The sequence below is a fragment of the Canis lupus genome, chromosome 30 (assembly GCF_011100685.1).
Source record: "Canis lupus familiaris isolate Mischka breed German Shepherd chromosome 30, alternate assembly UU_Cfam_GSD_1.0, whole genome shotgun sequence".
NCBI lineage: Eukaryota > Metazoa > Chordata > Mammalia > Carnivora > Canidae > Canis > Canis lupus.
The window spans coordinates 27,070,493-27,084,197 of NC_049251.1; the positions used below are offsets into that span (position 1 = coordinate 27,070,493).

At 33.6% G+C, this 13,705-nt stretch overlaps 1 protein-coding gene across 4 annotated transcripts in view; it reads right to left on the reverse strand.

The window, feature by feature from the left end:
- VPS13C (vacuolar protein sorting 13 homolog C) overlaps positions 1-13,705 on the reverse strand; it is a 169,144-nt gene that overhangs the window by 51,610 nt on the left and 103,829 nt on the right. For all 4 annotated transcript variants that reach the window (XR_005381733.1, XM_038580596.1, XM_038580597.1 and 1 more), the window contains 8 exons: positions 11,416-11,585; positions 9,868-10,115; positions 8,289-8,518; positions 6,747-6,839; positions 4,117-4,482; positions 3,653-3,739; positions 1,883-2,038; positions 1,447-1,711 (listed from right to left, as the gene is read on the reverse strand). Coding sequence is in view for 3 of the 4 variants with exons in the window: in XM_038580596.1 (XP_038436524.1) it covers positions 1,447-1,711; positions 1,883-2,038; positions 3,653-3,739; positions 4,117-4,482; positions 6,747-6,839; positions 8,289-8,518; positions 9,868-10,115; positions 11,416-11,585 (1,615 nt within the window). In the remaining variant the exon portion in view is untranslated. The remainder of the gene's footprint in view (positions 1-1,446; positions 1,712-1,882; positions 2,039-3,652; positions 3,740-4,116; positions 4,483-6,746; positions 6,840-8,288; positions 8,519-9,867; positions 10,116-11,415; positions 11,586-13,705) is intronic.

Here is a 13,705-nt window from a genome sequence, read left to right on the forward strand (position 1 = left end):
TAGGATCAAGCCCTCCTTTAGGCTTCACACTCAGCAGCAAGTCTGCTTGGGATTCTCTCTCCCTCTGCCCCTCCTTCCCCTTGCTCTTACATACATACTCTCTATCTCTCAAAATAAATAAATAAATAAATCTTTTTAAAAGACCAAACAAACCATGAAACAGGTTCTTCAAGCTAGAGAACAAACTGATAATTACCGGGGCGGGGGGTGGGGAGGGGTGGGGAATGGGTGAAACAGGTGATGAGGATTAAGGAGTACACTTGTGATGAGTATCGGTGTATGGAAGTGATGAGTCACTATATTGTACACTTGAAACTAATACTACACTGTATGTTAACTTATTGGAATTGAAATAAAAACTTAAAAAATGTATTAAAACAAAATCCAACTGGCTCCTTGTTTTCAACTATATAGCAATGATACCTTTTTGTTGTAATAGTGATATTAGTGTCAATATTTTAAGACTTCTGAATATAGTTGATTTTCCTCTCCTCTTTCAACATGTTCTTTTTGAAGCCTACTACATATTGTATTATTTAAGGGCACAGAAATAATCTAACTTTCTAAGGCAAATCTTTTTTTTTTTTTAAGACATTTATTTTAGATAGCACATGCATGTTAGTGGGGTGGCAGGGTCAGGAGAGAGATAACCTCAAGCAGACTCTTCCCTGAGTGCAGAGCTGGACACAGGGCTCGATTCCACAATCCCGAGATCATGATCTAAGGTAATTCTTTAAATTTTTTTAAAAATATTTTTATTTTTTGAGAGAGAGAACAAGTGAGAGAGTTAGAGCTAGCACAAGCAGTAGGGAGGGGAACAGGGAGGGAGAGAAGCAGAGTCCCCACTGAGTAGGCAGACGAACCCAGGGCTCGATCCCAGGACCCTGGAGATCATGACCTCAACCAAAGGCAGACACTTAAGCAAATGAACCACCTAGGCACACCAGGTAATTCTATTTTTTTTAAAGATTTTATTTATTCATGGGAGACACACAGAGAGAGGGAGGGGGGTGGCACAGACACAGGCAGAGGGAGAAAGCAGGCTCCATGCAGGGAGCCCAGCATGGGACTCGATCCCGGGTCTCCAGGACCACACCCTAGGCCAAAGGAGGCACTAGTAACCGCTGAGCCACGCAGGCTGCCCACACCAGGTAATTCTTAATGAAATTTAATTTTTTCAGGTTTAGAAGAAGAAGACAAGAGTTTGATCAATTACAATTATTTGTTTCAAGGAGGGCACTTGATGGGATGAGCACTGGGTGTTATTCTATATGTTGGCAAACTGAACACCAATAAAAAATAAATTTATAAAAAAATTATTTGTTTCAAGCCTTTAGAAATGCTGTCTCCCATAATATCTGCAACAGTATCTTCAAATTTTATCAAAAATAAGCACCACACCTATAATTCCAAATATGCCCATAAAATAAAATAAATATAGCATACCAAAGGTTAGAGCGAAGAAGGAGCTTTCTTGACGGCTCAATACAGATAATTTTCCTTGTCGTGAAGGTTCCATGCTAGCATATTCCAATTCCAAATTTTGACCAACATCAACATCATAAACACCACTTTTCCCAGGGGAGCCTATTACTCTAAGACTATGATTGGGCTGCACCTTGACAGGAACACCTATAGCATTTTTTACTGTAAAAGGAGCTCTATCTTTTAAAGAGTAGTCAAAAGTAGAAGCAGTGCCCTCTGAAAAACCCTGAAAAGGAACATAATATCACAGTAAAATTTTCACAAAATTCATGTTTTCCAAAATTAAACTATGACTATACATTTTTAAGAAATTAATTTTGATGACAAATGTAAATAATTCATACATGTTTCAATTTTAAATCCCATTTGAAATATTCAAAGCAAAAACCAAACATACCTTGGCTAAATTGTTGAAGACATTAAGGCAACTTTTGGATATTGTTATATTCATTGTATCTCCTGAAGAAATATGAACTGCAGTTTGTGGCTCAGGAAGAAAAATAAAATCATCTCCTGGCATTAAACTTTTATCCTGGACTGGATTCTTCTTTATCTATGAGAATAAATAGCAACACATTTAAGTTATTAGTCAATTAATAATAAAATTTAAAAACTCTCAAAGAGTTAAAATCTCCTAAATTGGTCATTTTATATGAAGACTCCTTAATAGTCTCATTTTCAAAAATAATTAGTTCTTCGCCTAGATTTACCACAGATCAGCAGTCCTTCTTTGCGTAGTCAGTGTGTGGGCTAATGTTTAGAACTGTGCCATGAGGGATGCCTAGGTGGCTCAGCGGTTGAGCATCTGCCTTTGGCTCGGGTCCTGATCCCTCGGTCCTGGGATCGAGTCCCACATTGGTCTCCCTGCATGGAGCCTGCTTCTCCCTCTGCCTCTGTATCTGCCTCTCTCTCTCTCTCTCTGTGTCTCTCATGAATAAATAAATGATATCTTTAAAAACAAAGACTGTGCCATGAAAGCACTCAAAGTCAGCTAACAATATTTGCCCAGTGTCACCTGACTAAATCAGTCCTTAAGTGTTGATGAGTGATCTAAAATGACCCTGAACTCGGGGTGCCTGGGTGCCTCAGTGGTTGAGCATCTGCCTTTGGCTCAGGTCATGATGCCGGGACCCTGGGATTGAGTCCCACATCGGGCTCCCTGCAGGGAGCCTGCTTCTCCGCCTCTCTGTCTCTCATGAATTAAAAAAAAAAAAAAAAAAAAAAAAAAAAAAAAGATGACCCTGAACTGGAGGTCCTTCTACTTTTTACCATTAACATCTATAAATACTACAATAAGCTTTCAACCAGTTATCAGGTTCCATCACAGTTTTTGTTCTAATAGAGCCAAAGCCTTATAAAAAATTGTTAGCCTGTCCGTGCCAGAGACAGGTAGGTCAGAAATATTTTTCAACTTTACGGAGAAGAAATTGGGAAACAGGTTAAATGACTTCTCATTTTTAAAATAAGCATCTGCTGAGTCAAGTTCAGTGCCTCACACTCAATCAGGCTACTCCAGAGAATGGTATTGTGATAATTTGTTAAGGGTATACAATTCATGTTCCTTTTAGTTTAGAAATTGTGCTTTGGTATATAAGATTCTGAAGTGCTCTCAAGAAATACCATAAGGAGATAACACACAAAAAAATCATGAACTAGAATTCAAGTTTTCTCAAAATTTTTGATCTCTTAAAACCAAAACCAATGAAGATCTCAAAAGAGCTTCATTTATATGCATTATATCTATCATTGTGAACTCTATTAGAAACTAAAACTGAGGAAAATTTTAAATATTCATTTTAAATAATAATTATATGTTAAATAATATTTAATGAAAGATAACTATTAAAGTTATCTTTATAGTAAAAAGAGGGGCATTTACAAATCTCTCTAGTGCCTGCCTTAAGAGAGGTAGATTCTCATTTTTGCTTCAGTATTCATTCTGTTGTAATATCACATAGTCTCTGGAAAATTCCATTGTATGCTCATGAGAGAATGAAAATAAAAATATATAATGTCTGAGTATTATTATGAAAATAGTTCTGATGCCATGGATCCCCTGAAAGGGCCTCTAGAATCCTAGACCACATCCTGAGAATCATTGTACTGAAAAATATAAATGAATGTCCTCAGTACCATTCAATATAAAGATATTTCATGGTTTCCTTACATCAAGCCTTAAATTCCATGGTCTCTTCCCCTCCACTCGCTCAATCAGTGGCTCCCAAACAGCATGAGTCTCATTGTAATAGTGAACCTGAAAGGCACAGAATTATATTAACAGAGTCTTTCAACTTTAACCACATATTTCTATAACCAGTAGGAAAAAGTATTATGTAATTAATGTTACATGTCAATTGTCATTTTAACACATCTGAAGATACAAAGAATATCTATTAATAAGGAGGGTGCATTTTCCTTTACTCTTACTTTACTGCCATAAACAAATTATTTAACAAAAAAATAATAGCCAATGAAATAATACTATGTATTAACAAGTTAATGTTAGAATGTATTATCTATTAATAGATATTACACTTGCTTTGATGATGCACAAACAAAAGTTCACATCCTAGTTCTGCAATTGTACTTTTGAGGAGTTGGCTCTGGAAGTACTAAATGGTGGTATCATACCTCTAATGTCATGTCAGCAGTAGCAGCCATTAGGGAAGTCCAATTTTTAATATTTCCAGAAAACTTAGACTCTGCCAGCAATAAAGGTACAGTTCGATGTCCAAGGCCACATTCTAAGGTAACTTGAACTGACTCTACAGCAACAGCACAATTTTCCTCTACTGATTGATGCTGAATGTCTTTGAAATTTTCTGTTACTTCGGTTGCCATGTCAACACCAAGAAACCAAGAGTTATAATCACTAATAGGTTTGACACCCCAAAGATTTTCTGTTTCCTTAGATGTATCCTTGGATTCATCTTCTTTTGTCTTTGGAGACATAGCAGCCATGATTGTCATCACAGTATTCAGAATTATTGGTGAAATCTTTAAAAGAAAGCAGAAAACTTTTAAGAATAAATTGTTTCCCACATAAGAAGAATACATAACACAAAAGTTAAAAAATGAATTAAATATAAGTAAATATTAAATATATTACATTCAAACCTAAGGAAAACAAAAGGGAATACACAAAATTATATGTCAAGTCAACTAACCTCTCTCATAATGATGATTTCTGCTCAGGCTAATCTGGAATTAAGTAATTAACATTATCGGTCAATTGTTAAAAACTAAAGTTAAATTGATCAATTCAGAATAAAAAAGTGCTACGTAAACAGAAAAATGTAGAAGTATAACTGATTTTTTCATTTTTCAAATAGCTGTATTAACTAAACTAACATACATGATCCTCATCAAGGTATACATACATGGTTTTCATTTGTCTTACTAAAACAAAAAGCCTAAGGATCACCAGGAATCTCCTTACACTTAGCCCAAGATCTGCAAATTCTACCTCTTTTATCTTTGTATAGTATCTTTGCTCACCTCCTTATTCCTATCACTGTGCCTTAGCTCTACGCTGACAATGCCTTCTTGTCCAGTCCGCATCCTCAGAACCCATCCTCCACACTTCCACCAGCACTATTTTTCTAAAACCCAAACCTGGGAATGCCATTCCTATGCCATAAATCTTCAATCTCCCATAACTTTAAGGATAAAGTTCAAACTTCTGTTCAGCTTAGGACACAAAGGCCTTTGTGACTAATACCTAATCAATTAGCTAACAAAGGAAACCTAAAGTCTAAGCAATAGGAGTTAAATAAGTTAAGTGGATTCCTATACTGTTCAGTTCTCACATCCTTTACTCATTTAATATGCTAAAAAGATAGGATTCCATCACCAAATGAAGGATCTGATATGTACTTCTTCCCAAACTTACCTGTCAATCAAGTCCATTTTTTGTCCTTGCCTTAGCAATGTCACCTATAATTAGTGCTCTCAATCTTACAACTCCACCACACTTTTCTCTCCAGCCATGTGGGATTACCCCTCTAAGTCTTAAAAGGGTTTTTCATACCCCTGCTTTTGTGCATACTGCAGGTTCTGTCTTAATAACCCTTACCCTTCCTGTCCATCTAACCTTCATCAGACTTTGAAAACTTAGTTCAAGCAGCCCCACCCTAAGGCAGCTTGTTCGGATGTCCTAATCTGAATTAGAGGCCCCTTGCCTGTGCTCCCTGTAGCACCTTGTGCACGCCTCTAGCTCTGAAAGCTGGACTCACTGATTTACTTCTTTCTCTCACATATGTCATTAAATTTTTTGAAGGTAGGGACTATATTCCCAATACCTTGTACAGGACATTTTTCATACATAGTAAGAACTCAAAAAATGTTTGCTTAATAAACAAGTAAGCTGATATACAAAGAAAAGACAATTCCCCCAGCACCTTAACCTATTGTCTTAGGTTAAGTGCATGCAAATTTAAGAACTTCTTCCCCCATTTACTACTTTAAGCTTTTAAAGAAATAAATTTGTTAACAAAATAAAATCTAAAACTACCTAGTATTTTAAAACATTGAGAGAAATCTATATTGTTATTTGTATGGTAACTCAAATGATATTAGTTTGAGCCTTGGTTTAATCACTATTGGCTATTTTATAGCTACTATCAGAATTGGTATTAACCATCTCAAATTTTGGGTCCTTTGGACAGAGAAAGAAATAGATTTTGGAAAGTATTCTATATCTTCCACTTATAAGCTATCATGAGGTCATACTTAAACAATACAAATGCCATTGGAGAAGAGATTGTTTCTTCAATATTTCAAATGTAAGAGATTTAAAAAAAAGCAAATCCTAATAATTTATTTCTAGCATACATCTGTCATTGTAAATATTTCATAAGACAAATAAAACATTTAATTACACAATTATTAAATTCAAATCATACCTCAAAAGCCTAAAAATAACTTACTACAAACGATAATAACTTCATTTTTCCATCCCTCCTTGCCTTCTCTTTCCACCTCATCTGTTGTCCCCCAAACCCAATCTCCTCTCTAACATACACACATGCCAATAATATAAGAGATAAAAACTATCCTGATCATTTGTAGATATTTAAAAGTACTCTTTTATAAAAAGATAGAAAAAAACATTTGCTTTCAAGAAAAAAGTATTTTAATGTTAGTGGTATTCACTGTTTAACTATGTGAATGACTAGCATAATGCTATAGTTACAACAGCTAGTAAAAGATATTGTTAGAAAAATAAGAATTTTTACTCAAATAATATGAAAGGCACTAACCTTAATTATAAATTCTTCAACCATAATACTTATATTTTGTTTTCCTGAGGCCCACATACATTTTTCCATAAATAAAGAACATGGCTGTAAGACCTAGAAACAAATAAATGAAATTCACATTTCCTATATATGTATATATATATATATATATATACATATATATATGTATATATAAAATACACACAAGAACATGTCTTACTTAACTGGAGATCTTTACAGTCTACTACTAAAAGCAAAAGGCAAATTAAACTAGTTGAGAATTTCTTGTGAGGGCCCTTCTGAACTATGACAAATCTGTGAACATTGTAAAAGTACTTTAAGCAGTTCTTATTAATTCCTCTAGATCAAATTCATAAGTAATAATGTACATTTACTAATAGAAGCTTAAAATATTTCCTTTCACTGAAATATATTTTAAATGATGCCCTCTGTAAAAAAAAAAAAAATGGATTTAAAATATCTGTAAAGATGAAGTAAAGACTATATTAAAGTCTTACATTCACAAAGAAGTACCTGAGGAAATGAAATTGTTATTTCATTGTAATTTTTATGACCACTAAATCACTTGAAACTGTTAATTTACATAAAGAGTTCTGTTAACACATTTAAAAAAGACTATGGTAAGGTAGGTAAATAGAAAGTTTCCATATGATCAATAGAGGTCAGTCCTAAGTATATAAGGTCCTTACAAGAATAAATTTCAAATCTTCAAACCCAATGATGTACTAAAACTTTGAAGCTTACATTTATATACATTTATCATTAAAGAAATAAACTAACCTTGCATCTGAATTGAATGAGGGAATTAAGTGTTGCATAACTGTCATTTCAAACAAATTGGGATGAACTTTTAACAGAGTGATTAATATAAGCTCTCTGTGATATGCCAAAAGAAGATGATCCTGCTAAAGAATGCTCCATGATAAAGTACAGACTAAGCCTAGCACTGCATTTCTTTATGTAGGCCACTACAAATTTTAATTTAAAGTAACACTGCAAAAGGGTCATATAATGATCCTCTTTAATGTTATATTTCCAATTTAACATTTAAAAATTATTCTTATGGCAATTAAGCCAATTAACTAAAATCATATTTTTCAACAATAATGTGAACAAATAATTGAAGTTAACTTTTGATACAGCAAAACACAATCTCTTTTGGTCACATGACTCCAAATGAAATTCTTTTCATTCTAAGCTTAAAGATTTTAATAATTGTTCATGCATTTGTTCATTCATTCACTGGATATACTGTGGTAAACAAATGAAAAAACAGATGAAAAGGAATGTTGATTTGTACTAAAATTCAAAAACCGCTCAACAAAAGATGGCACAATGAAAAGAAAACAAGTATAAAGATAGTTCTTAGTTCCGTCACTAACAGCCATGGCTGAATCATTTAACTCAACATCCTTATCTGTAAAACCTCACATTTACAGCAAATAATCTCTGAAGTCTTATAGAGCCCTCATATTCCAGGATTCTATGAATCCACCATTTCTGTCATTCTTCACTCCAAGCTTATAATAAGATAATTCTTACTGTGGTGATGTTTTTTCCTCTTTTTTCTCTGAGAAAAGGGCAAGCCAGGACTTTAAGATCTCTCACAGAAGCTTCCATCATCTGTTCAAGTTTGGATGTTGACAGAGAGAGGTTACACTGGAATGAGGCTGTCAGAGCAGGAGCATCAGCTTTTGTCAGATTGGCAACAAATACCACTTCGGGATCTGTGATCTTGGCCTTTAAAGTCATATTTGGTCTTACAGAGTCGTCTGAAAAACCAAAAATAGGAACCAAAAAAGTTGTAGTAAAATATATCCTGTCCCTTGAGTATATATTATCTTTAAGTCACTAAGTTGTTTCTATTATCTTGTTATAATGGATATTGAAGAACTAACAATATTAATAGTTATACTAATGATAAATGATTATTAACAAATGCTGATTCTGTGGGATAATGTAATCTGATTTCTGTCATAAGAAGAACATTTCCATTTTGACCTAGCAAGAATAATCTTGTTTTGAAGTCGTTTTTGTCAGAATTCAAGTGTGTACATAATATACATGAGCATGTATTAGACTATGTTGCAAAGACAAGGAGGGAAAAACAAGAGAGGGGAATATAAGGAAGAGGATAAGAGACTCTGATATCAAAGTTGGCCTTGATTTTACCATAAAATGCATAGTCAGGGGGATCCCTGGGTGGCGCAGCGGTTTGGCGCCTGCCTTTGGCCCAGGGCGCGATCCTGGAGACCCGGGATCGAATCCCACGTCAGGCTCCCGGTGCATGGAGCCTGCTTCTCCCTCTGCCTATGTCTCTGCCTCTCTCTCTCTCTCTCTGTGACTATCATAAATAAATAAAAATTAAAAAAAAAAAATGCATAGTCAGTGTACTACAATCTATACTATAAATACATTAAATATATATGTGAATATAGAGATATCATATGTGATTACTATGTAGGTATGGTAAATGGAAAAATTAAATTCTGATCTTGCCAGTAAATGGCATTTTCCAATCTTGCTCAGTTATACATTAGAAAGATAAATGTCTGATCTTAAACTATTATAATTTAACACAGAAAATCACTGGTCTACTTAGTAATGCTGGAATAAACAATTTATTGAGCAGGGAAATAACTTCAGTGTACATCAATACCAGACACGTGCAAATACTCCGGTGAGTTTAAAGCTGTTTACAGTGATGTCCAGGGGCATCAGGCTGGGTGCTCCATATCCCCACTCTCTGGCTCTATCTGTTCAACTGTTCTTCAATGTGCTATAATTCTTTCATATATTTTCTTTGAATAAATGATTGCCCTTCTATAAAACAGACTGCTAGCCAAAGACCCAGATTAACTCCCCCAATTTTTGGATAAGTAAGCAAATGTTAATGGCAGAGTTAGAACCAGAGCAGAGGTTTCTTAGCCCCTAATCCAATATATATTTCTACTCTATCTCTCTAAAAAATTTATGCTTACTGAAGTTTTTCCACAGAATATATTTAAATTAGAAAGAGCAATTTTCTTTCTTAAATTGTCCATTCATCTTTTTGTCTGTAATCTTTGTTAATATATATATGACAAGTTGTCATCTATGACAGATACATTTTGCTGCTAACCTTTCTCCATCTTGACTTTTGCTGTGGCCGTCTGTCGTAGTGGAATCTGTGCTTCTTTTGCCATATTTTCTGGATTCTGAGACACAGCTTTGATAAAGAAATCAGCCACAGTCATCAGAAACTCCACACTGGCACATACATATAACTTGTCAAGAATAGCATCAATGTGACTTCCAGTTTTGCTTTGTTTGTAACTTATATCAATCATAGAACTGTTGTCATCTTGGTCGTTCTTTTTATCAATCATTCTAAAAAATATGTACATTCATTATTTTATTCTTGCAAAATAATTTAAAAGATGAAAAATTTCCTAAACATCTTAAAATAATCTTTCATTCACCTTTGAGTTTGTAATCTGAACAGAAAACAGGTCAGTGTTAACCAGAGTCTAATTAGCTAATGAGCAACTAAGACATTGTCCTCTAATCTCCACAGCAAGATTCATGTTATTAAGCAATTACAGAATATAATTATAATGCAATATCAGAAAAATAAATGAATGACTACTGAAAGGAATTTTGGCAATTCACAAAAGACATTAATGTGGTCCCACAAAATTTAAAGGACAATCTCTTTAAATTATTTTATGAAATAAAACCTTCTTGAATGAATGTATTTCCAAAGATCATCCTATATAATGAGTCCAAAAGTATTCAATCCAATTCAAATCAGTCAATGTTTATCAAGTGTCTGCAATGATAGTTCCCTTATGTCCTCACATGTGATAGGAAGAGCAGGTTACCAAACAGAAAACGGCCTTTACCATCCTTGCCTATACAATAGTGGATAGCCACCCCAAACATGAAATTTGCAAACTAGAAAAGCTGGTTGCATGACAGCACTCTTTCCTCATTTATTCATCTCCAAGAAAAACAAAGGGCTCAGAAGTATCCAGTATGTATTCAATGGAGTCTTAGATTTAGGGAGCAGCATAGTTTTCCTCCAAAGAATGTCAAGGACAAAAATATTATGTCTCATTATTTGAGAGAGTAATAAAAATATAATTGACTATTAAAGTTACATTATTTCCCACTTTATTGAAGGCTGATATAAGTTACTGTTTAAAACTGGATTGATAAGGTGAAAATGCTAGGGGTTCCATTTCTAGTAAAACTTTGACAGAAATTTCAGAACATTGTTTTAAAATATATAGAAAAAATAAGTAAGACAAAGATCTAAAACCTGAAGGTTTTAGACATTTAGATATTTAGACATTAAAAAAAAAAAAAAAAAGATCCTGCCTACTGGGGACAATTTAGAAAAACATATTACCAACAAACCACCCCATGTGGATTTCATTATTAAAATTCTTACATTCTCTTGGTTCCTGCTTTTAAGACAGTAGTCCATTTTATTATTAAGTTTCCCTTTAATTCAAACTTCAAAGCAATTGAATCTGATATTAGCACTATTTACTGAGGCACTTCAAATCGAAGCATGACCAAAGACATCTTTTGATAATCCCAAGCCTAGCAATCAATGCCTGGCAGCAATGCAAGGTACAACGTCAACTTTAAATAATGTACAGCAGGTTCAGAGATGACAAACCTTGATGTTGCTCTCTCAATGCCTTCTCTGAGATCATCAAGTGTGCATGTTTTCAGTTTAAGGCTGACATTCATTGAGCCATCCTTAAACATCTTCCCCACGGAGGCCATAAGATGTAGCCTGAGTTCACCAAGCCGGAAACTGTCATTGTGAAATGAAAGTTTGGATTCCTGTGGCATATTTTCAAGCAAAAGAATCAATTATCTTTAAATAGTATGTAATTACTTTTGAACACATTTCTTAACTCAGAGACAAAAGCAAATCAGTAAAACAAAATTTAAAGGTATAGGTGTTAAAACACAAGAATAAAACAGAGCAGTATGTGTGTTTGTGAGTGTATATGTACATACAAAAAAATAATGTGTGCACTGATATTCAACAATGGTTAATATATACAAATTTATCTCATAGCTTAACACAAAAATAATCAGGAAATATTTTTGTTAATCAGTCTAATTAATAAATATTTAATAAGCTCTTCTGTAAAAAACACTGTGATAGGAACTATGGGGTTTATGAGAAAGAACAAGATACAGTAGATGATCTCGGTGAGCTTGTACCCTAACAAATATAGAAAGTAGAAATATATTACAAGAAACATTACAAGGAGATGCTGTAAGTTGCAACTGATCAAAGACTGACATATAGGCATTTATTTATTCATATTTAATCCTCCCATATTCCACAAAGAGTATTAATGATTAGGTAAAGAATACAAACAGCAAAAGCTCAAAGGGTCAAAGAGATCACAGCAGGCTAGGAAAAATTCATGAAGAAGGTGAGAACTGAATTGAGCCTCAGAAACTGAAAGAGATCAGACTGGCTAAGAGCAGGTAAAAGACATTCTAGATGGGGGAAAAAACATGAGTAAATAGTTCAAAGATGCTCTGAGGGCACAAGGTACGAGCTCTTCAGGTTTGAATATTCCAATTAAAAAATGGTAGGTATGTAAGTGATAAATCACTAAAATCTACTCCTGAAACCAATTAACTAACTAGAATTTAAACTAAAAAAAAAAAAAAAGAATGGTAGGGAATGAGGGCTGGAAAGAAATATATGGGCCTAATGGAGATCTCAAATTCCAAACTAAAGATTTAAACTTTCATTTACAGGAAAAAAAATTATTTAATCGTAACATATACCTCCAAATTCTGTACATATGCTTGGACCTTAAAAAAACAACTCCCCCTCAAAGCAAAAAACCAACCTACCAACCAACAAAAATCTCTTCAGGGAAGTAAAGAACCTCAATTATAATTACTCACTAAGGATGATGACATGGATATAAGGAGTACTAGTGACGTGCCATTCATTCCTGACACACTTGGTTATAACTTTCCATCTGTCACTCAAGACAGTACATTGGATGCATATGAGTCAGGCCTTATTGACATTATTATTGGCAAATTTGGAATGTAAGTTTTTAAAATATAAATAATTCACAAACTTTTGATCTGTAACTATTAATAGACATGATCTGTGACATATATCTACCCATCACAATATATAGTTATTGATGTAAACAACTTGGAGCCACTTAATTTTTTTAATAAGGTAAAATTCAGATTACATAATACTGAATGTTTTTTAGTAAAATGGGAAGTTGTAAATGGCTACATGAGATTCATGTAGGAAACTGAAATTGTGCCAATGTCCAGTATGGATGAAAGGAAAAAGCAACAAACAAGGAAGCCATTGCAGTAGGGTAAGCTAAGAAATTTCAAATAAAGTAGCAGTGAGAAGTGACAGGAAAGAAAGAAAAAAATGATAATACTCAGTGTCTAACGAATAAAGGTGAACAGAGAAGAAAGTAAAAAAAATACCAACATTCTAAGGCTGGGGAACCAATAGAATGATGGCTCCTTAAGTGAAATGAAGAATACATTTAACTGTTCATTTTCCGTAAGGTCATTTTCTGTTCTTTTCATTAACATTAAACATTAGAAACGAAAGTACTTTATTGCATAAATGGCAGATACTAGCTCAAGGCTCAACAGTAATAATATATGAATATTGTATAACTTTTAGAAAACAAAATAAAATATAACATAAATAAACATTAACAACAGATATATATAATCACTGCAGATTATGGATATTATCACATGATGTACTTATGAGTAATATAACATAACTGATATAGTAAAAATATTTATTGAAGATACTATCTACATAACAAAAAATAGCTTTCTAAAATACTACTGATTCATTATTACTTCAAATCATGGCACTAGATCTTCATTCTTCAATCTACTAATGTGTATCCTTCATACATATCTATTATATATAA